The 25,853-nt window shown below is 36.6% G+C and overlaps 1 protein-coding gene across 1 annotated transcript in view; it reads right to left on the reverse strand.

The window, feature by feature from the left end:
• The window catches only part of Znf385d (zinc finger protein 385D), an 813,868-nt gene that overhangs the window by 636,888 nt on the left and 151,127 nt on the right, over positions 1-25,853 (reverse strand). Inside the window, exon 2 of the mRNA XM_070018684.1 lies at positions 14,535-14,753. Coding sequence (XP_069874785.1) covers positions 14,535-14,753 — 219 coding nt within the window. The remainder of the gene's footprint in view (positions 1-14,534; positions 14,754-25,853) is intronic.

Here is a 25,853-nt window from a genome sequence, read left to right on the forward strand (position 1 = left end):
CCACATGATCCATGCCTCCAGTCCAGTTTTTCTGGTTAACTGGAGAAGGAGTCTCCTGGACTTTTCTGCCCAGACTGGTTTCAAACCAATCCTGCGATCTTAGCTAGAATTATGGGCATGAGCCTCTGGTACCTAATCTCACTGGCGTTTTGATTCTGTATTTTTTGTTTGTTTTTGTTTTGTCTTGGGACTTGAGCTCAGGGCCTCAGCATTGTCCTTGAGCATTTCTGTTTAAGGCTAGTGCTCTATCACTTTGACCCACCATGCCACTTCTGGTTTTCTGGTGGTTAATTGGAGATAAGAGTCTCATGGCCTTTCCTGCCCCGATTGGCTTTGAACCATGAACCTCAGATGTCAGCCTCCTGAGTAGCTAGGATTACAGGCATGAGCCACTAGCACCCAGCTTTGATTCTTCATTTTTATAATAAGAATTGTCACATTTCACCCAATAGCATTCTGTAAAATAAAGATATAACAAATATATGCTGTGATGGATCCCCCATGACATAGATATAACCAAGCTTTTCAGCCATTCCCAAGCCTGCACTGACACACACAGACAGCAGTCAGATGGGTCATCTTCCCTGGGTCCTGAGCTTTGCTATAGATTGGCATGGCTCCCTGTGAGTCCATAAACAGGCATTTAAATTCTAACATACCAACAGGTTAATTAAATTACATTTTCTAGACCCACAAATAAAACTTTTCGAAATTCATTAAAAATTAACCGAACATACAGAAACATGTAATCTATAAGAAATACTTTTAAAATAGTGACGTAACTAGGTTACAGATGAGCTGGAAGAAGAAAGTGTATTTAAACACTAATGGAGGATGCCTGGATGTTATGGTAAGATTAGACAAGGTAGAATTCAGAATAAAGAACATCATTAGGTGTCTGTCAAGTGATCCATCAGAATGTATCTGTGCTGAACAGATGAGTACCAAGTAACAAAGCTTCGAAATAAAAAAAAAAGCAAAAATGGCAGAATTGAAAGGAGACATTGCTGTTCATTAAGGATTTTAAAACCTATCTCTGAGCAATCATCAACACTATCAGACAGTACCTGAGAAGTAGCTCAGTGATGGAGTTGAGATACATCCCTACCATGGAGAAACTAAACAAACAAAATCTTATCAGCAAGGATGAAAATCAAAACAATACCACCAACCAAGACAATCTCATTGACAATTACAGAATATACCACCATACACTCTACAGTGCATATTATTACAAGTACACGAAGACTACCAAGATTCCTTATCTAGGCATCTTACATCCATAAAAAAGTACACAAATATCAATCATTTAAAATCATGCAAAGTATCTCCTATAGTTATTGAAAAATGCATCAGATATGCAAAAAATAAATAGAATAATTTAAAAATACTTGCATAGATATTTTTCTCACTTAACATTATATTGCAAACTAACTAGGAAAGGGCATACAGATACAAAAGGAAGGAATACCACTATACTCAGAGATAATTGTCTGCACAAAATCTTGCAAAATAGATAAGAAAGTGCCTATTAGCAATGTCAGAAAGAAAAAGGAAAATGCTCATAGGCAAATGGAAACTGAAATTTCATACACAGTTTATGATAGTTCCTAAATTATAACACTTAACTATAAACTCAAAACTCATGTACTTTTTGTAGGTTAAAACTACAAAGACAATCAAATGAAGGGACATACCATGTTCATAGAGTAAAAGATTCAGTAATTCAACAAAGATGTCCAAAATTCCCCAAAGGATGCCTCCATTTAATATGTTCCTATCAAAATCTTAGCAAGCTTTTTGTAGATATAGATGCTCTAACTCTACATTATTATGGAAGAACCAAAGGCTCTACTACAGCTAAAACTGTTTTTGAAGAATAAAATTTGAGTTACTGCATTCCCAATAGTAAGACTTACTGGAAGGGCATAAAAACTATGCATTGTGATATTGCTGGAAAAACAGTATACAAGATTAAAAGAACAGCCTAGAATTCAGAAATAGACCCATACAAGTACCCAACAGATATCTGATAAAGTTAGAAAGACAATTAAATGGAGAAAAGGCCTTTCAATAAATGGTAGTGAGATAATGAATTATTCACAGAAAAAATTATACCAATAAATAACTCTAGCCTGTCACAATTAATAAAAGTCATAGAAATGGATCTTAATGTAAAATATAACACTACAATCTAAATTAGAGAGAAATCAGGAATAAAAGTCTTTGCCACGCCAGGCCGGGTGGCTCACGCCTGTAATCCTAACTACTCAGGAGGCTGAGATCTGAGGATCATGGTTCAAAGCCAGCCCTGACAGGAAAGTCTGTGAGACTCTTATCTCCAATAAACTACTAGAAAACTGGAAGTGGCGCTGTGGCCTTGAGCTGAAGAGCACAGGGACAGCGCCCAAGCCCAGAGTTCAAGCCCCACTACTGACCAAAAAAAAAAAAAGTCTTTGCCACTTAAGTCCAGGGTCATAGGCATGATTTTAATGCTTAATCTGTGCACTTCATTGACTCAGACATCGTTACAATTAAAATCATTTTTTCATCCAAACATATTTTTTAGAAACTAAAAACAAATATCATCAATTGGTAGACAATATTCCAAATGACATGGCTACCAAATAATCTATTTTCATAATATATAAAAATTCTATAAGTTCAATAACAAGAATAGAAAAAAATTCCATATTATAAAAATGCAAGTTAATTGAACATATGACTGAATAAGATATAAGAATGATACATAGGCTCACAAAAAATTGAATGATACAACTTGTGGATGGGGATGGGAGGAATAAACTGGGGTAATATTGTCCAAAAAGAAATGTACTCATTATCTGACTCATGTAACTGTAACCCCTTTGTACATCATTTTATAATAATGATTATATATATTAAATATGCTGAAAAACATTCTTTTTTGTAATGAAAATTGAAACTATTAGGTAATACCTCTGTAGTCCTTCCTATTACAATGACTAAAGTAAGAACATCTGATGGACTTAATCAAGTGCTGATGAAGACATGGAGAGACTATTTTCTCAGTATTGCTAGTTGAAACACAGAACATTCCAGCAGCCCCTCCAGAAATGAACATGGCTGTTTCTTATAAAGTTAAATAAACCTATTTCCATGAAACCCATCATTATAACTCTGGGTATTTACCCTAGACAAATTAGAATTCATGCAGAAACCCATATATAATGATCCATAGAACTTTTATTTGTAAGAACAAAAGATCTTTCAAGTGTTGAATAAACTTTAGTACTTGTGTACATCTGAATAATACTCAACAATAAAAAAACAGATTATGCATACACACAATAGCTGAGACTCTCAAATTCGTAATGCTACCTAAAGAAAGCCGTTCTAAGAGAATAAATTTATTCACAGTGTGATTCCATTTATATAACATTTTTTGAAATGACAAATTATAGGGCTGGGCAGCAGGCCTGTGGCTTGAAACAGGGAACTAGGCATCAGTCTGGCAGGTTGGCAGGTCCTTTGTGGGGGGAGAACTTTTTAAAATAGTGATTGTGGAGGTCTTTTTACAAATATGTGATAAAATTTCACAGAACTGTACTATGACTAAAAGAAGTGCATATAAAACCTGGCACAATCAGAGTAAATCCACAGTGTAGCAGTTTTAGACCAATTCCAATTTCCTGCTATGATAAAGTACTATGGTTTTATATAAATGTTACCTTTGGGGGAAACTAGGTAAAGTACATGAAATCTCTCTGCATTATTTTTGCAACATCTTACATATCTTAAATTACTTTGAAGTAAAAAGTCACATGCGTAAAGAAAAATAAATACATTTGTAGTAAACTGGAATCAACCCAAACTCTCAAAGTTGCTTTTTTGAAAATCATTTTCTTAAAGACCTAGGGAAAACCAAGGTAATATAGAGTTGAATGTATGTTTCTCAAAAGAAAATCGGGTATGCCTCTGCTTGTCTTGTTTAATTATCTACATTTGAGGGTTGCTAGCTTTTACGATTTACATGCAATAATGTATACTAAAGTTCACACACTTGTTTCATTTAAATGTAATTTACTTGTACCTCACTACCATTGGAATTTGTATCTTCAACAATTTATGGTACAATAAGTACTGAGGGATTAAGAGATTTACTCTAATCTTGGTAGCAGCCAGCTATTCAAAGGGCAGAATATTTCATAAATTTGAGAAAAATAACCATGATTTCCTTGCATATTTTCTAAACAAATGTAAGAAGAGCCATTTATTAGTTCTTAAAGGTAGCACAGTAAAGTTCCCAAAGGAATATTTCATTCAGTCACTCAATCTATCTATCTATCTATCTATCTATCTATCTATCTATCTATCTATCTATCTATCTATCTATCTATCTATCTATCTATCTATCTATCTATCTATCTATCTATCTGTCTATCTATCTATCTATCTACCTACCTACCTACCTACCTATCTATCTAGATATCTATTTTTTGCCAGGCCTGAGACTTGAGCAGGGCCTGGGTACTGTCCTATAACTTTTTTGCTCAAGGCTGGTGCTCTACCATTTAAATCACAGCTCCACTATGGCTTTTTGGTGCTTAATTGGAGATAAGAGTCTCACAGATTTTCCTGTTCAGGCTGGCTTCAAAGTGCAAACCTCAGATCTCAGCCTCCTGAGTAGTGAGGATTACAGGTATGAGTCACTAACATCCAGCTTAGATAGATGGTAAGATCACACAACCAACAAAGTCACATTTCATGCTCTATATCCACACAGCAGGTATTCTTTGCTTTGTGGTATTCATTGCTTTATAAGCATGACATTGAAAAGATACTGCCTGACTCACACTCCAACATTTATCCCCATAATGTGTGGCTGAAAGACAGTTAAAAAGTATCCTCAGTGTGAGAGCTTGTTTTGTGAGATGGGAAAATGTTGAGATGGTAACTTTCAGGCACAGAGACTGAAGAGTTTGAAGGAAACTTAGAGAGCTGCCAGTGCTACCTCTGGAGATATTTCTATTTTTTATTTTTAAAAAAGTCTAGTTAAGCCAGGCTCCAGGGACTCACACCTGTAATCCTAGCTACTGAGAAGGCTGAGATCTGAGGATCCCGGTTCAAAGCCAGCCCAGGCAGAAGAGTCTGTGAGATTATTATCTCCAATAAACCACTCAGAAAAAGTCAGAAGTGGTGTTGTGGCTTATATGATCTTATATGATCATATATAAACTGCCAATGGTCCCTCGTGATCATCTCCTAAGAATATCCCCAACCCCCCTTCTCACTGTGTAAATGTGCGGAGTGCTATCTAATGCTATCTAATGAATCATGTTTAAGTGTAATTATCTGTCCCTTACCATCCATCAGGTTCACTTGCAGACATATAGGTACACTCTAAGTATTATAAATGATGGAAACTCTGCCACAAAATTAATAAAGATGCTCTTTATTTCCAGTCTTAAGAGCATTTGTGCCTCATACCTTTAGTTCCTTTCATTTTAGTTGAATAAGGCTGCTTGATAGAAAATGTATATATATATATATATATATATATAAAATATATGCATACATATATTATATATTATGTGTATACATATATATATATAATGCAGGATAGGAAGGTAGCTCAATGGTTGGACTCTTATTGGCATGCACAAATAAAATAATAACATAAATTGTAAAACAAGTTAATACATATAAGAACTTCTTTTTAATAACTAATCATAGTCAAGTGTGCTAATTCTATAAGCACAGTGTTCTAAAATTTAATGGGGAAGTGTAAATTGGTATAAATTGGTGCACCACACCCTCTTGTCCATACACAGAGGAGCAATCTTCTCAAATTGCCTAAGATGCCCAAGTTTTCCTCACAGAAACTAGAACTAGATTTAGAGAAGAGAAGCTATTTGATTTCAGTACTAGTAGATCGATGAAAGTGTCTAAGACATGGCTGAAAATATAAGACTTTGATTGGTCTCTTGGGTTGGCAATTAAATCTTTTCCCGGCACACATTAGAATACAAACAGATGGTCCTGAAAATGTCCTCATTACTGAGTTTTTCTTCCTGATTGAGAAATGTAATTTGGGTCATGGCACTCATTCCTCTTCTTTGTCCTTCCTTCTTTATTGATCTGTTTCTTACAACTAACTGTTACTAGAGAATTCCATTTAAAGGAGCTTTGAATGCACATCCTGGGAATTTGACTAATTAAAACATATCCAGAATGAGCCAGCTGTCACGGCTAACACTTATAATCCTAGCTTCTCTGGAGGCTGAGTTCTGAGGATTATGGTTCAAAGCCAGTCCTAGCAGGAAAGTTCATGAGATTCTCATGCCGAGTTAAACACTTTAAAGTAATCAGTGAAGGCATGGCTCAAAGAGTAGAGCACTAGGTCTTGAGCATAAAAGCTCAGGGACAGTGCCTAGGCTATGAGTTCAATCCCCCAAGATCAACACACACACATACAAAAAAATAGCCAGAATGAGTCTAAATCAGGCACTGTCTTCACCTCTCAGAATCTGATTTTGCATTTCTCTTTCATTAAAATAAGCTAAAATAGAACCCATTAAGCTACAGCTTCCTTTAGCCAACCACTTCTTTAAGAAACAATTAAAACTATCCCTTTCTGTGGCTTTTGAGCCCTGGAAAAACCCAAGTTCCTCTGCAGGCCCAAGAGTTGACACAATATTGCATTATAAAATGTTTAGGTATGGACTGTGGATACAAATAGCCAGGATTCAGGGTCTGACTCCACTGTTCTTTAGCTATAAAACCTTAGACAATATTGCCTTTTTGTGCCTCTGTTTGTCTACATAATGTATAAATAAATATATACATATAATTAATAATATATGCTGCCGGGCGCTGGTGGCTCACGCCTGTAATCCTAGCTACTCAGGAGGCTGAGATCTGAGGATCGCGGTTCAAAGCCAGCCCGCGCAGGAGAGACCGTGAGACTCCTATCTCCAATAAACCACCAGAAAACCGGAAGTGGCGCTGTAGCTCAAGTGGTAGAGCACTCGCCTTGAGCTGAAGAGCTGAGGGACAGTGCCCAGGCCCAGAGTTCAAGCCCCACGACCGACAAAAAAAAAAAAAAAAAAAAAAAAAAAAAAAAATAATATATGCTAATTATATTAATTATGCACATAGTTATTATAGTCACAACTAGAGCACAATAAATATACAAGGCAATAAAGCATTTGTATTTCTAACAGCTTCATTATTTCCCTGGAAGACCCTTTCTCTTGGTTTATAAGGCAAAAATTAAATTGCAAAGTTTCTTCTTTGACAATTTTCTCACTCCTTCAGCTATTGATAAAACACGGGTCATAATTCCTATTGAAGATAATAAGTGCTCATTTCAAGTACATTAAGAAAATGAAATAGCACCCTTGGAATAATTCTGCTTTTATTCTCCCTTTAAAACTGCTTGCTCATTAACTAGTTCACACATTCTTTGTATTTCTAGGCTTCTTTTGAGTCACTGAAATAAAACTTGGAAGTAAAAGTTGATTTTCTTTCAAGTAAACTCTGAAATGAGATTTACGTGCAATTTTTTCCCCTCAGGAATGGTAAATCTTAATTGAGCAGTAAACATGTCTTGCTCATACATTTGATTTTAACCCTGTACTTGATACAAGTAGCTTCAAACAAGCAATACATCCTTATAGATAATTAATGCATCCTTTTTCTTTGTGCAGAATGTTAACTTAAATGCACATACCATCTTGCTGCCAATTTCTATTCCCAGGAAGGACTCTAATGCTTTATAAAGAGTCAGAAAGGAAAGCTTCAGAGAGGAATGTCATTAGTGAGTATTCTGCAGATGAGGAGATAGAGTACAGTACATATGTCAAGCCAAACAATTAAACATTTATGACCAGCACATTTGCACCCTGGATTCTGTCTTAGCTTTGAGCCTATGAAGACCTCCATTTTTTTAACCTGCCTGGCTCATAGCCCTGAATCATTTGCTTTTCACTTTTCACTATGAGGCCAGGCAGTTGAGTTATGCTCCAGCTTCTAACCGAAAACCCATGTAAGCAGCAGCTCCATAATCTTCCTCCAGCAGTGAACACTATATTTAAGGCTTCTTCATAGAGATATGCAATATTCTGAAATTTGGTTGGAAGCCTAAACATGAAAGTCTTTTTTACTCCATTTCTACAATTTTTTATTTGTGTTTAAATACAGGGTTTAATCTAATTTCATTTTTCTTTGCACTTTCTTCCACTTTCCAGAATTTATCACCTTTCTGCTATTTCCACATGTACAGGCCTAATAGAGATGTACTTGCTTTTATTCTCAAATTTCTTGCCATATCTTATTTCCAGGATCAAGGAAGGAAGTAATATGTCTGGGCTTCTATTTTTGAAAAGTTCTTTCTAATCTCTCTTCTCATGCCTGTAATCCTAGCTACTCAGGAGGCTGATATCTGGGGATCACTGTTCAAAGCCAGCTGGGGCAGGAAAGTCTGTAAGACTTTTATCTCCAATTAACCACCAGAAAACTGGAAGTGGTGCTGTGGCTCAAAGTGGCAGAGCTCTAGCCTTGAGTGAAAAAAAGATTAAGGATAGCACTCAGGGCTAAAAAGTAAAGATAAAGAAAAAGGAAAATAAAAGAGTAAAATACTTGAAAATGTATTTAATAAACTGAACCAATGGCAGTATTTAAAAATATGCAAATGCTCACTTTTGAAAAACACACAAATGATAATACATCAGGAAAGCAGGCCTGTTGCCATGCCACTATTAGACGGGAGGCTTGCTAACAGGTTTCATCCACAGGTGCAAAATAAGTTTTTCTAGACAGAAATGTTAAAAGGGAATGCTATACCTAAAATAATGTCACTGCTAGCAGGGTACATTAGCTCACATCTTAAAATCCTAGCTGTTCAGAAGGCTGAGAACTGACGATCATAGTTTGAAGCCAGTCTAGGAAGAGAAATCTGAGAAACTGTGATTGCCAATGAACCAGTAAAAAGGCAGAGGTGGAGATGCAGTTTGAGTGGTAGAGCACCAGGCATGAACTGAAAAAGTTAAGCAAGAGCAGGAGGCTGAGCTCAAGCCTAGTATCAGCACATATAAGAAAAGAGTCAGAGACGAGAGGAACGTAGGAGAGAAGAAAGGAAAAAAAGAAAAAAGACAAGAGAAAAAGAAAGAAAAAGAGAGAGAAGAAAAGGAAGGAAGGAAGGAAGGAAGGAAGGAAGGAAGGAAGGAAGGAAGGAAGGAAGGAAGGAAGGAAGGAAGGAAGGAAGAAAGAAAGAATTTTAAGGAATAAAACAAGAAAAGAGAACAAAAGTGGAAATGATTGTGCTTTCAAACTGAGGTATAGTGGAAGATTGATTATTATACTGAGATCAATTGGGGGTAGAGAAACTTTAGGATTAGAAGATGTGGCCGCAGCATATGGTTACAACCTCAAAGAAGTGTTAAACATTTAGACCACAAAAAATAACCCTCTATTCTGAATTTGTCTGATCATTCCCTCAAGCTCTCAGTCCTTGCAGAACTTCCTCACGTTCCCACACCAAATCACAAATGACAATATTTCCTATCTAAAATATATTCTATTCTGAAGCTAAATGACACGAATTACATACACTTTATTTTTTTAATGCTAAGTCCTCTCTCATGTCCTCTAATTTCACCCAATTCCACTCTACATCAGACGATGTGGAGTCTTTCTCACAGAAGCCTGGTGGATGATTTCAATCCTGTGTTCCATCTGTTTGATCAACTATAATGCAAGTCTTACCACTACTGTTGTGAAAGGGATTTCTTAGAAACAGATTGAGTTACGATATCTCTGTATTGCAAAATATGGTACTCTTCAGTGGCATTCATGTAAGTCTATGTAAAGCAATTATTATTGAATGGGACGTTTTCTCATGAAATAATCATCATGCTTGTTCTCTATGCACAAAGTGGTAACTGAAGCTCAATAGTTACAAGTTCAAACAGTGAAAATAGCATCAATAAATCCTACATATTTATTCTTCAATGATTTAAAAAGTGATTGGATTCACCCCAATGTCTAATTGCATCATTTGGGGTTATTTAATTAATAACAGCATATTTAATGTTTTTTATTGTGAACATACTGTACAGAGGGGTTACAGTTACATGAGCAAGGTATTGAGTACATTTCTTATCAAGCATTGTTGCCTCCTCCTTTGTTTTTCCTCTACCATCCCTTCCCTTCCACCTCCACAACTACACTCTTCCTACCCACCCCACCCCGCCCCACCTAAATTGTAAAGTTCGTTTTTACACATAGTGTCTTGTACATCTCATTGTTGCAATGGGTCCACCTGTATCCCTATTTAAATGATTTGTTTTTTTCCCTTCCCCTCCACAAATTATACCAACATCAAATACAATGAAAACAAGGGTTATAATGTGGGAGAGGAACATAAAAAGCAACAAAAAAATAACATGGTACCTTATAAATATATTAGAAACAATAGCAAGAAAGAAAAAAACCACTTGTGTCCCTATCTTGGGGTTCATTTCACTTAACTTCATCTTATCTGGTCACATGTACATAGCTTTTGACCTTTTCTACTTGTCCCAGACATATACTAGTTATTGCAAATAAGAGAAACCATGGGACCTAAATAACAGCATTTTTTATAGTCTTCCAAAAGGTAAAAGATATGGCTGGTGAGAGCAGTTCAGGCACAGCAGTGTTCCTACTATCACCCTGCAATGTCATGTTCTAATACCAGTAAGACACCATTAAACAAGCAATTACAATTATTCAATAAAATTGACTCCGAAGAGATCATTGTGAGTCCACAGATGAACAGCCAAGTCCTAATTTATCTACTGTTGTTCAACAAAAGCTCCAACAGTCCTCAATGATAAAAAGGTGAGACAAATGTGTATACAAAGATGAAATTATTATACCACAAAAACCAAGGCTGGAAGGACTAGGAAATCCCATGGGGCTATTTCATTTTCATTAACCACCAATGTTGCAGAAGGAAATCTTATAAATTGAACATGCACTGACACTTTAAACATCATCTAGGAAAATCAACAAGAGACTAGATCTGTCAGAACTGTAAACTAAAATTTCATTTAGCTTTCCTGTTAAATGAAAGAAAAGTCAATGCTCAGAAGATAGGTGGCAAGACCCTTAGAAAACAGAGAGCTAGAAAACAGTGAGCACAAAATGATTCTAGAACACAATTAGCAGTGAAAGTTGAAATTTTTTGAGAGCAGGTTTAGCCCCACAAAAATAGAAAATGCAGCTTAATAAAATACATCAAATCTGACAGAGATATTGGGCATCAAATAAGATTCCTACAATCATGGACAGCCATCTGTCAACAGCATCAGAAGCAGACTAACTGTGAGCTCTCTCTATCCTGAAAATTATGCCCTTTGTAATAGCTATTTCAAAATACTCTTTGGAGCCAAAGAATCATTTTAATTTCCATCTTCAAATCTGTATTTTTAGATCAAATTCCTGATGGTAATTTTTGTGGGGCAGGAGGTTCTAAGGCTTCAGCCCAGAGCCTGACACTTGCTGGGCTTGCTGGCTTGGCTAGTACTCTACACTTAAGCCATGCATCCAGCCCAAATTTTTGCTGGTTATTTTGGAGATGGATTTCTTACAGATTTCCCTCCCCTCTAAGATTTACTTCTAACTATAATCCTTGGATCTCAGCCTCCTGAATGGCAATGATTATAGGCATGAATAAGTGGTGGTCTGCTCTTCGCAATATTTTCATATTTCATTATAAGCATCATTGTCAGATTTTTCCATTATAGGACAATCACATAGTTAGAAAAAAATTGGCAAATAAGAGGAAGCTATCTGCATTCATCCATAAATATCAACTCTGCTATGAACGTTCTATGGTGATTTAAAAATAAGTATCATAGAAAGTAGTGACATGTGAACAGTAATCTACTCTAATGCATATGATATTGTGCGTATTACATTACCTATTCATATTTATTTGCATATTGAACGGTGGCCAGAAGTTTAGGATTAATTACCTTTATAAAATTCTTGGTTATTTTTTATTATTTTTTAAATTATAACTTTTATTATCTTAAAGTATTTATACAATTGGCTTTCATGGAGGCAAAAGACAGAACCAGTGTTCTATTTTACAAAAATCTATCAAGGTCAGAAAGTGAAAGCAAGCCACACTTCTAAGAATAGTCTCTTCATTAGTCTGTACACATCAGACTAGGTTTTTCTCTTGTGATTTTTATAGGATCATTTTCTCTGCCAAGTGAGATGACATGTGAACCATCCTGTTTTTCTCAGGAATACAGTGACCATAAGTTAAGATATGCAGCTCTACTTTATTCATCCTTATTTGTAGTGACGATTCAATAATAATTACACGATGCTCCATAATCACGCAATGCAGAATTGATGTCTTTATTCAGATAATTCTGTATGAATACTAAAATTACTTCAAGATCTATCTTTACTTTTTTTAAAATTTTTTTTTGTCCTTTTGTGTAATCATGGATGAATTCAAGTACATATCTCTGCTGTCAGATTCCTTTCTTTGAGACCTAAATTGAAGTGAAATTTTACTGAAGATAGAAATTCACCACAGTTGTTTTTGAAAATGTACGGTTCAAGGAAAAGAATTAAGCAACACCCAATCTTTCTGTAGAGAACCCAAAATGATGACCCTCTTATTAAGAATTAATTGGATTGGATACTTGTGTGCACTGTATTGTTTTAGAGAAATATAATTGAATTTTATGTTATCCTAAAATCGTTTCTATTTTTGAACAAAGAAAGGCAGTTTCTGTATGATATTCATTTTGGTGGACTGTAGCACAGCAGACATTTAATGATTGAGACAAGAGACTGTCAGTTTGAACACTTAATAGCTATGTGTCCAACTGGACATGATTCAACCAGTGTCATTATTACTTTCAACATCTACAGTGAAAAATAAGGACAATATCTGAAGCTACCTATAACAAACAAAAGTGAGTAAAATATGTGCATAGAGATATTAGTCCAACAATAACCCATAATTAACATAGTGTATGATTATTTTTAAACATCTAGTATTTGGAAAGTCATTCCTAGTAATACAGCTTGAAAATCTTTGGTCAATATCAATTTTGGCAGGACTAACTTTAATGAGAAATTCTAAGCCATGTATATCCTTTGCTCTAATACCTTCCAATAGTGAAACATATTACTTCTTCAAGAGGGTTCGCAATGTCAATGTAGAAGAATAAAACAGCTCATACCGGCTCCACCACAATCAGAACTAAAGAATAATAGCCTAGAATCCAATCATGTGATTTCACCTAGAAGTTGTTCATCTAGAAACTCACTGCTTACATATCTTTGACAGGTGACATCTGTGAAGAGTAAATGTCATACATTTGGAAGAGAAATTTGAAATCCTTCCATTAGAATATTCTAACTCCTTCTACTCAACATACTGAAGAAAGAAGAAACAATTCCCAATAAAAATATTCACTTTTTTTTCCATTGACCATCTTGAAACAAATTACAAAATTCTATAAAACATCATCACAATGTCAAACATCACTATGGATTAAAATTTAATCTCAGGTTTTAAAATTCTATAAAACATCATCACAATGTCAAACATCACTATGGATTAAAATTTAATCTCAGGTTTTAAAGTCAAGGAAACCAAGACAATATAGGTTTACTTACCAACATATGACTGCAATACAAGATTGAAACGTGAATTGCTATACCTTAGCTCTCCAAAATTCACTTAATACAAATCCATCAACCTCTCTCCCTACCTCTTCATATTTCCCGATAACCTTCCATTTGTTTCCAAGTGTGTTTGTGTGTGTGTGTGTGTGTGTGTGTGTGTGTGTGTGTGCGTGTGTGTGCATCCACAATCTAAAAAAATGGTTTATTCCTCCATTTAGCAGCTATTTTTAAAAAGTATTGCAAATTGATTAAGCAATGAATTTTTGCTTAGCAGTTTTAGAGCAACCATTTCATAGTAATATATATCACAATTTGTAGAAATAAACACACCTATCTGAAAAATTAGACAGCACTGCAAAGCAACTGCAAGCTTCCTGACCAACAGAATGTTTCACATGCAACAAACCAAGGCAAAGGCCAAGCCCAACAGTGTGTGTGTGTGTGTTTGTGTGTGTGTGTGTGTGCGCGCGCGCGCGTGTGCATATATGTATATATATATATATGTATATATATACATATGTATACAAATACATAGTAGAATGTATGCCCATTGCCATATATTAAGAAGAAACATCAGAGAACTTAAAACATCAGAGAAGTCAACTTTTTCAAATGATAGAAAACTTTCTAGTTCTCACAACCCTAATACAGATACGCACCATTACTTTTCCCCTTTTCTTCCAAAAAGAAATGTTCTATTTTAACCTTCCATGCTGATAAAGCTTTTCTATAATGCTTTTCCTGGCCATGAAAAATCAGAGATAAGTCCATTTTAACCTTTACATCTGCAAGTACTCAAATAACTTACGTTGATGATGTAAAATCAACGAGATATTTTTGAGAATGCTTACCATTGTCATTTTTCAGCATCCCATTGCTGAGTTGTTTTAATCTCTTTTGATGCGATTTACCATTGTAGTGGATTTGTGCTTGAGCAGCCGAATTCAGCTGAATGTTACAAACACTGCACAAAGTAAAGTTGGAGTGTTTCTTTTCTCGTTCTGTTTTTTCTTCAAGGTCTTCAGGCATTAGCTCAGCTTCACTCTCTCCATCCTGTGCACATGTGAAATCTGGTGAAGCAAAGGGAGATATGAGCCAACAGATAGAGATTTATAAGTACATCTATGTATATTAAATTGGGCAGCGAGTGAAGATTGCTGAAAACAAACAAGGAGAACAAGAGGAATTCTCATTTCTTCCTTTCTTAATATATTTTGCATTTGTACTCAGATGATCACAATGTGGATAGTCTTCCTTCACCATGAATGTAGATGGCAAACACTTTACATTGTTTTCACTGTGTTCAATACTGTGTCACACTCTTTTCCATAATATATGCTTGGTGTACTCAAAACCAAACAGAAGATGGCAACTCAGAATTTCAGCCTTTCTAGCCTTTAGATGGTAATAAGTGAGTAAGGACTGCTATGCCTATTTACCACTAATTTTCAAATCATTTAAAATAATAGCGCTTTTCTAAATTCTTCTAATATGCAGGTAGGCTGCTACAGCACTTAGAATATCAGTACAATTTGTGCATTCCATCTCCACATCTTCAAGGAGTAATACTACAGTCTTCAGAAGCCCTTGCAGTAGAAGGCAGTCATAATTTTTATGTGCATTTATTATCTGCACATTATGTGGCTCCCCTCCCAGAGAACCCAGGTTCTTATGAAAATTTACTGACAATGGCAGGAAGGATATGGACTCTCAATTGATTAATATATGCCAAATTTTAACATATATTAAAATGAATTGCCAGTAGATTTTTTTTTTTTGTCTGTCATGGTTCCTGAACTCTGGGTCTTGGTGCTGTCCCTCAGCTCTTCAGCTCAAGGTGAGTGCTCTACCGCTTGAGCCACAGTACCACTTCCGGTTTTCTGGTGGTTTATTGGAGATAAGAGTCTCACGGACTTTCCTGCCCAGGCTGGTTTGAACTGCAATCCTCAGATCTCAGCCTCCTGGGTAACTAGGATTACAGGCGTGAGCCACCAGCACCTGGTGCCACTGAATTTTTAAAAATCACTCTACTGAACTCCTGCAAGACACCTGACAAAATTAAATCTATTAAAGATATGAAAAGCACTGTCCAATTTCTGAAATATGTAACAGATTTCTAAGTATATTATTTTTGAATTACAATCATAGAATGGCAACTGTAACACTGGTTTTAAAGAAAGCATTTAAAGCATTTAAATATCACCTTAAGAATGAAGAAAATCATGTTGGAAAATAAGATCAAGCATGAAGAGTGGAGAGGGGAGATCATAAGTTACTTCTGTAAGAAATTGGATACTGTTTCTTTGTAACAAAATTTCCAAGCTCAACATTGGTGGTTCATGCCTATAATCTCCAATTAACCACCAGCAGACTGGAAGCGGAGCTGTGGCTCAAGTGGTAGAGCACTAGCCTTGAGCTGAAGAGTGCAGGGACAGCGCCTAGGCCCAGAGTTCAAGCCCCGCGACTGACTCCGCCCCACAAAAAAAAATTTCCAAAGGAAATATCACCAGATTCCACTTGGAATACCTTAGAAAACAGCAGCACAAGAAAAACTAGTAGATGGTTCAAAACGGCAGGTCCAGCCAAGCAAGGGACACGGGTATCAAAAGTGCCTGTAAGAGGTTTCATTCCATTTCCTTCATCAAATTAAGAACAGAAACGAAACACAGCAAGCAAATACTTCATAGACTTGTCCTTGGTCTCTTGCCAGTGGGGGGAAAATGGAGAAATCGCTTTTTACATTATATTTTTATTCATCTTTTTAAGTAGTTGTACAAATCAACACATCAAGTACTTACAAATCACGTGGTAAGTACAATGTAAGTACAAAGTACAACGTAAGTATAAAGTATATTGTACTTACAATGTATATTGGTCATTATTCTCTTCCATTCCTTCTAACCGAACCCTCCCTTCCATTTTCCTAGTGTCATAGGCTATGTGCTGAATATGGTGACTGCATTCTGCTCCCATTCCTCTATTCATCCATCTATTCCCTCCCTTCTCCTCAGACACACACTTCTCAAGTGCCAGGTTCTTGGTATACATCTGTTAGAAGGGGGGTTCATTTTGTAAAGAATTATATCATTTGAATTTTACCCTACAAATACTATACTTTTATTCAGAATTTGTTAATTCTATTTTTATTATCTTCAAGTAGTTTCACAAAGAAGTTGCCATTCAATAAAGGAGTTTATGAACATAATGCATCCTGAGAGTAACAGGATATAAACTCTTGGTAGGTACTCTAGGTAATTTGCTAGGCAGGTACTTTACCACTTGAACCATGTTCCCAGATCAGCATTTGCTTATATATGATCATTTATATAGTATCAAGTATATCTTCATATACATAGTTATTTTCAGATTTGTATTTTTGTGTGTTCCAAATAACATCACTAGAAACAAAACAAACTATTCCAGCAGTTAATTTTCCTTGATTTCAAAGACCAATTGAAAAGTAGAATCAGGTTTTACTATCATAATATAAAATGCTAGTTGCACATGATCTATAACCTTATAGTATTTTACCATTATGACAACTGTACTAAATCACAACATTTTTTGTATATTTTACTGCTATAATTGTAAGTATTCATCAGGCAATAGAGCACCAACAGTGAAAGAATTTTGCATAGATCTCATAGCCCACTAGAGTGCAGTATGAATTTAAAATTAAAACTGCAGTATTGGAAAGTCCCTTAACACATGGTGTAACGTAGCATTAATATGGTTTTGTAAATGACTAAACCACATTTACCAGCACAATCTTTAACTTTCATGTCACACATAGATAATATATGTAATGTATAATATAATGTAAACATTATATATATATATATCATATTTATAATCACACTCTGTGTGTGTGTGTGTGTGTGTGTGTGTGTGTGTGTGTGTGTGTGTGTGTGTGTGGCTAATGAGTTCTATATAAGTCTACCAAAATACAAGTACAGAAACCAGATATTAAAGATTAATTGGGTGAAGTCACTGAACAGCAGGAAATCTAAATAATTTGTCCTGTGCTCCCATAAGTTATTAAATGGAAGCAAATGCCTTATATAATAATTTCTTCACTTTCACCGTGGAACTTTAAAAATAAGAGCATTGTAATTTGAAACATATTCTCTTTATGATAGGAAATGGTATTATTAGAAGATTGTAGATGACAAGCCAAGGATAATGCATTATACTTCAATTACAGTTTTTCATCATAGCCCAAGCCCATCGGACTCAATGTGCTGGTCTCAATAAGATCACAGTGTTGAGAAGTAATGAATACTCTTACTGTCCACTTCAGGATTCACCTGCAGTCAGTAAACCTAGAGTGAGAGCATGCAGCAGAGTGGCACTGTGAAGTGTACCGCCTCCTCTCCCCGCCTCTCCAGTTAAGCAGTAGCTTTTAGAATTTTAACCTGGAAATCAGAAATCCTGTTCTTCCCTTGAACTGGCACAGAACTCATGATTGTCCTGTCTCCACATGACCATGTCCAATGACACATCATAAATTTTCTTCTCCCCTCAAAGAAAATGCTCTCTTTTCCTTCAAGTGGTTCCCAGAAATCACCAGAATTTTCTTTGAGGACATATAGGAGTTTATGGTTTAGTCATTAAATAAATAAAACGTAAGGCAATTTTTATTTCTTTTGTAAGAGAGACAAAACTCTTCAACTAGAGCCTATGTTCAACTGCTGGTAAGATGCATCTTCATTTCAAGGAGATCAATGTTATCCAATCACTTTTTGAAGCCATATAAAATGTCACTATTAACATGTTTATTAAAATGTGCAAATCAATCCCCATTTTCCAACCTGTACACAATCTCTTCTTGAACCAGTCAGGCCCTCAGGACCTCCCAGGCAACGCCAGAGTCCTAGCATTGTATGTCCCAGAATCTCTGCCACCCCCCTGGGATGCCAAGTTCACACTGAGAGGCCTGCTCCTGAGTTCTCAGGCCACAGTTTTAAAAGGTCATTTCAGCATTAATCCTTTCACACTGTAAACACACCAAATGTCTTCATCCTCCAAACTCACTCTATCCTATTTTGCATCTATAACAGCTGACAGAAAATGTAGAATTATTCTAACCCCTGAAGAAGAAATAAGTCACCCTGAAGATTACAGAGAAAAAAAAATGACACGATGCATGCATTTTAAGCACATCTTCTGGGTCTAGTGGCTTTGCTTTCTTCCTCTCCCATCCACAGGCCTTAGAACCTTACAGTTTTCTTTCTTATTCTGTTGGCTTTATAATATGTGTTCGTACTTTGGTGATTATAGATGTTGTCCTCATCTAGTGTTTTTGTGATATAGACTTTCTTAGGATATCCTCCACGTCCAAAGTTTCCATAGCTGTTCTTCTGAATGGCATACATTCCCATAGTGTAGTGTTTCCTTTCCCATAGTAGACAAAGTACTTTTCATTATCAGGGGTCTGTTAAGGCTGCTTGAGAATATTTCCTCATACCAAAAGAAAATTCTATGAAAAAGTTATTCATCCTAACTGTGGTAGATATACTCTAGAACAGCTCCTATGATTTCTACATTGTGGAACTCACACTTTCTGACAGTCTGCTCACCTGGAAAAGCAGAACCTATTAGTTGCTTCTATCCATAGAATATCACAAGGGCCAGGTGACTAATAGAACTATACAAGTATGGTTATGATGCCTAAGATCACAGTGCCCCTGGGCTGGGAATGTGGCTTAGTGATGAAGTTGCTTGCCTCACAGGCATGAAGCCCTGGGTTTGATTTCAGAATCATATACACAGAAAAAGTTGGATGTAACACTGTGGCTCAAGAGGTAGAGTGTTAGCCTTGAGCAAAAGAAGCTCAAGGACAGTGTCCAGGCCCAGAGTTCAAGCAAAAAAAGATCACAGTATCCAGGTTGGAGACGTGGTTTAAATGTAGAGCACTACCTAACAAGTGTGAGGCTCTGAGTTCAAACCCTAGTGAGAGAAAAAGGAGAGAGGAGAAAGGAGGAGGAGGAGGAGGAGGGAGAGAAAGGAGAGGAAGAAGAGGATATTAATTGTCCTTTGATAGCTATGAAAAAACAAGCTACTAATTTATGAGCTTCCCTACAAAGGGACCACATGGCTAGGAGTGTAAGCTTGTCTATAATCAATAGCCAGCCAAAACACGAGGCCATGAACCAGCCACAATAAACAACTGATTGCTAAGAGCAACCACAAGAATGAGGAAGTATTTCCTTCTTGTCTTCAGAAGATCCTTGAGTAAGACCTCAACCCTAACTGATACCTTTCTTACAGCCTGGTAGAGAACTCAGCTAAGTAAAATCTAAACTACTAATCCTCAGAAATGGTGAGACAATAAATGTACATCTTAAGCCCTTAACTTGCCATAAGAACAATATTATTATAGATAGAGGCTACCTACAATATTATTATAGATAGGCTCCCCTGCAACTCTTTATTTCTTTCTTAAATGAAATGGTCCAAACATCCCAGTTATGTCTTTAACCCTGAACATAATAAAGTAGGTAGAAAAATGAATTGATCCTTTCTCCTGTGAGGATCCAGGTTATCCACCATGCACCCCTAATTAATCAAGCAATCTTTAAGATACTCAACACATCATTATAGAAAAGCACAGACGACTCAATTATGCCATATCAACAGACTTCTTTCGTAGAAGAGACACATTTACTAACATATCCTTATCAGACTTGACACATACAGGAAAAACCTGTGGCCGGAGGAGGGGGGGTGGTGGGACAAGAAACACTACATTACAGACATTTCTTACTACATGAGCACATGTCTCTATTTCTCCAAGGTGTTATATTCAGATTCAGGTTCCTGATAGAGAGAGCATGAATATAAATACAGAACTGAAAGGAGGTATGAAGGCCATTGGATGTGTAAGTGTCATGTGTAAAATAACTGGGTTTCTTAGTCCTACCTGAAAAGAAGACCCTTACTAACAGTCTTGACGTATCCAGTGGAAGAGGCAAAGCAAGATGGCAGCTGTGTGACATCTTCCCGTCATACCCCTTCATGGACAAACATACAGAGTGGAGCACTATCCGTGCACCAAACTACCGGCACACGAGCTAAGAAAATCAAGCCAGAGGGTGAGAGACTACAGGCATGCTTTCAGTACAGTATCACACAAAGATGCGCTGAAGAAAGCAGGATTGAATGGACTGCTTGCACCATCCTTTCTCAACTCCAAGTGGCCACCGGTATAGAGAAACTCCTCCCACATAGACATGGAGAAGCTCCTCCCACATAGACATGGAGAAGCTCCTCCCACATAGACATGGAGAAGCTCCTCCCACATAGACATGGAGAAGCTCCTCCCACATAGACATGGAGAAGCTCCTCCCACATAGACATGGAGAAGCTCCTCCCACTAGACATGGAGAAGCTCCTCCCACTAGACATGGAGAAGCTCCTCCCACATAGACATGGAGAAGCTCCTCCCACATAGACATGGAGAAGCTCCTCCCACATAGACATGGAGAAGCTCCTCCCACATGAGGGGAGGCGTTAAACTTGAGACCTAGTACCAGGTCTGCCATCGTGAAACATATTGTCAGGAAATGTCCTTCATCCTCTACAGTCTGGTGAATTATTTGGACTGAGTTCCAGAAACTGTGTTAGGCCAGGTGGCAAAGAGAACATTTCCATTAACCCGACTGCAATTTCATTAGGTAGAGCGGAGAACTAGATGCTACCTTCTAGGGATTGCAGGGCACAGAGTCTGGCCCCGGGCTATATCTAGGAACTCAGAACCAAGCACCTAGTACGAATAGAAACTCAAGGCCCTGCCACCACATAGAGCTTACAATAAATGTCCTTAGGTCAGGTCTGGGGTCAGCTCTTGTGGCCAAGGGACTTCCTCCTCTACCTCTCCCCTGATCTCTGGCAAGGCAGCTCTCCCAGGCTAGTGCTTACAGGTTGGCAGAGTTGCAGAAGTCATGCTTCTTTTCTAGCTACCATCAAGTGTGTCTGGTTGGCCACAAGTGCAACTTAGCAATAGGCATTCTAACTGTATTTTTTTTTTTTTGTCTTTTCTTTTTTGGTACTGGGGATCGAACCCAGGACGTTGCACTTGCTAGGCAAGCGCTTTGCCACTGAGCTACATCCCAGCCTGAAATAGGCATTCTAGAGAAGCATGAGCCTTGAACATCATGCAAAATTGTGCTGGTTTAAGTGGACTGTAGACTCACAAGGTGACATAGATCAATGGCTTTCATAGCCACAAGTGTGATGCAGGTGCATAGGGCTGACCCATCCATGGTGGCTCTCCCCAGAGCCAGGCAGATTCCTAGAGTTTGATAAAAGGCCAGTAACTGTGAATAAGGCATCCATGAACACCCTGGCTACAGGCAGAGGTTTGCTTAGATATGTAACTTTCCCAATACTCCTTTGTTGTTTTCTGTGTAATGAACCAGCAGACTATTTGCGGTGGGCTCAGATTGTGAAACTGGGCTTGGATTGCCCTCTAGTACTGCAACAATTGGGTCCATCTGGACCTAAGCGCCATCTACTGACAAAATAGTTCAAGTGGCCACAAGCTCAGAGGCCAGATGGGCCTAACTGGAATAAATACCAGGTCCTTTGATGTCCCTCTGGCATTTCACACATCCAAGTGTCAGGAATCCATGACTACACCTCATCTTCAAAAAAAGGGCCAGAAACTGACTCAGCAGTCATCAATGGACAATTCTAAGAAAACATTTTAACAGTCTAAGAAACTGGACAAAGATATGAAAGAACTTTTCAAATACCAAAAACAACATTCAAAATAATTGTATTTTATGTATTAGCTATTAATTTTAGCTTTTGTAAAGGCCGTACACAGAGAAATTATAATGTACTTGAATCATAGGTAATTATATTCACTTGCTGTGTTACTCCTTGTGGGTTCTTACAACAGCTGATTTTTGCCTCCCTTTCTTTTAATCTTCTTTATTGGTTAAGTAAATTACTCAAATAGTTGTTTTGAATTCTTACATATTATTTTTGATTTGTACATTAAAGGCTTTTGCTTTGTGGTTACCATGAGGTTTGCAAGATTTGTTTTGGATTATAACAAGCTATTTTGAACTAATAGAAGTTTAACAACATCATAATGACATACACAGAAGCAAACAAAAGAACAAGAGAAACTACTCAGAACAAAAACACTCCCATGTGATTTGATTCCTGTCTGCTTTTTGAATGTTTGATATCCTCTTTTACATCATTCTATATTTCACATCCTATTACTTAACATAGAACGTATTGGTTCTTGTTTTTCATTGGTTTTTTAGTTGGCATACTAAGGATATGAACATACCATGCTTATCATATTTGCAACATTTACTTTGACTGGTGTGTTTTCCATGTCCTTGTTTTCTCCTTTTTCAGTGCCCTTTGCTTTTATTTTGAAGAACTTTAGCATTTCTTGTAGAACAGGTCAGCTGCAAATACATTCTCTACCCACATTTTCCCTGGGAACATCATTAAAGATTTCTTTACTCAAAGACAGTTTTGATGGGTGTAGTGTTCTTAGTTGACAGTATTTTTTGTTGTTTGCTTGCTTGCTTATTTTTTTCCTTCAGTTTTGTGAAAATTTTATGTACCTCCCGTATAGCCTATAACTTTTCTGGTGACAAGTTATCTATCAGGTAAATCAAAGGACACATATGTATTCTTTTTTGTTTTTGCTGTTTCAACCTTGATAATTACCTATCATGGCTTGATAATGAGATATTTTATAGATTTGGTTGAGTTCAAGTTCACATAAATATCTTTATGTTTGTGAAGTTTTAACTTATTTGAATATGCTCTCTCTCTTGGCATTCTCAAGTCTCTTTTTAAAAAAAGAACCCCAATTACCTGAATGATGGTCTTTTATTACTATCTTAAAGTTTCTATAGGTTTTCTTGGTTTCTTTTTCATGTTTTCCCTCCATTTCCTTCCACTTTTTTTTTTTCAGGGCCTGTCCTCTGCTCACAGATGCTCTCCTGTTTCATCTATTCTCTTAGGATACTCCAGAATTTCTCAGCTCCAGAACTTCTGTTTCAGTTGAAAAAAAAGAAGTTGCAGTCTTTATTTAGATTTTATTTCAGAAATGTGAGGTACAAACCTGCAAGTATTCTTTTGTCCATCTGTGTATTTTAATGAACTTGAATTTGCCTGAAACAAAATTCTTTTTAATTTCTGAATTTAAAGATCATTGAAGAACATTTGATTATGAATTCCTAGTAGCTGTAAAAGGAGAAAGACTCAAGACAGTGTGTGGGTTGTAAGGTTTTCCAGCTGTGTGGCCTCTGCCCTGCATGCTATTTTCACATTAGTAAAACAAGGGAGGTGAGCAAGTGATGCTTGTTTCCTCTCAATATTCAGTTTAGGGTGGGAAGTGGTTTCTCATGCTCCTCTTCATATCAACTTCTTCTGTCCCAAGCCTACATCTTTCTTTTCCTTTGCAATTATAATTCTAATCTGACATTTTCTTGGACTTTAGGAGTGAGAAAAACATTTTCACATACATGTTCTTACATTCTATTTTCTTCCATTGAAGCAGATCTCAAAGCTTCAGCAATGTGTATATTCATTAGCGAAGCAGTTACAAATGACTGGCAATTTTCAGAATTAAACTACTTAAACAATGGCTTAATGGTTCATTCAAGAATCATAGACATAGGGAAACTAGACTAGAGTGTCACCATAAAGTTACTGCTTTGTAGGTCTGTTGTTCTGGATGCCTACATTTTCAAATGCATTTAGAATATAGTTCTTTTCTTTCTTTCTTTCTTTCTTTTTCTTTTTCTTTTTTTTTTTTTTTTGCTTGTGCTAGGGCTTGAACTCAGAGCCTGGGCTCTGGCTCTGAGGCATTTTTGTGCACAAGCTCTAGACTAGTGCTCTACCACTTGAGCCACTGTGCCACATCTGGAGATAAGTCTCATGGACTTTCCTGCCGGGGATAGTTTTGAGCCATGATCCTCAAATCTTGGTCTCCAGAGGTAGCTAGGATTACAGGTGTGAGCCACCAGCATCCAGCTATTTTTCAAAGTCTTTTTATCCTGCTATATCGTCAGTTTTAAATTACAGTTAAACTAAAAGATGTTTCAAGTAAGCATAATAACAGGAATGATCAAATCAGCAGATAAGTTGTGGCTCTTTGAATATTATTATTTACTAACAATCTCAATTCACTTGTACATTACCTACCAAGAAATAGTGTGATATACTTCATCTGATTCAAAATACTAGTGATAAAAATGAAAAGCACGTGGAACTTCATAATTGTGTGTATTCAAGAACAAAGTAAAAGATCAACAGTTGTCTGGGCCAGCCATGGGATAATAAGAACATTTAAGACATTGTAGAAAATGTTTTGAATGGAGTCCTCAATGTCATAATCATTTCTAAGTTAATGATATTAATCTCTACAACTTTCATTGCATCTTTAGTGTAAACTAAACTCCGATTCCATATGCAGAAAATCATGGCATTGACGCTTTCTTTGTTAAACAACACACAGAGAGATGAATTTGTTATAAAACATTCAATATTTATTTATTTATTTATTTATTTATTTACTTATTTATTTATTTATTTATTTACTTATTTATTTATTTATTTATTTATTTATTTATTTATCCAGTAGTGGGTCTTGAACTCTGGGCTTGGACTCTGTACTTGCACTCTTCAGCTCAAGGTGAGCACTCTACGGCTTAAGCCACAGTGCCACTTCCAGATTTCTAGTGGTTTATTGGAGATAAGAATCTGATGGACTTTTTTTCCCCAGGCTGGCATTGAACTGGGATTCTCAGTTCTCAGCCTCCTGAGTAGCTAGGATTACAGGCATGAGCCGTCAGCACCTGGCTTAATGTTCATTTTTTAAAAAAGAAAGAATTCCCATATCATCTGAAAAATGATCCCTGGTAAAAGAAAGTCTGCTTATTTGTATCTGAAATATTTTCACAGAAAGAGAAATTGTTTCTGACTGCCTTCTAGACTTAATAGTGTTAACCAGAGAATTCTTATTGTATGAAGACAAGACAAAGCCAAAAGCTGGCATGAGAGAGGAGATTTGTACTAGACTTGTGCTAGTTTATTTAAACACAGTATTTTGGGATAGGTATATATACTAAGGCTTGAACTCAGAGCCTTGTACTTTTGCTTGGCTTTTTCACACTAGGTTGACACTCTAC

This window comes from Dipodomys merriami, unplaced genomic scaffold, assembly GCF_024711535.1.
Source record: "Dipodomys merriami isolate MVZ:Mamm:240054 unplaced genomic scaffold, mDipMer1.0.p SCAF_13, whole genome shotgun sequence".
In the NCBI taxonomy this organism is placed as follows: domain Eukaryota; kingdom Metazoa; phylum Chordata; class Mammalia; order Rodentia; family Heteromyidae; genus Dipodomys; species Dipodomys merriami.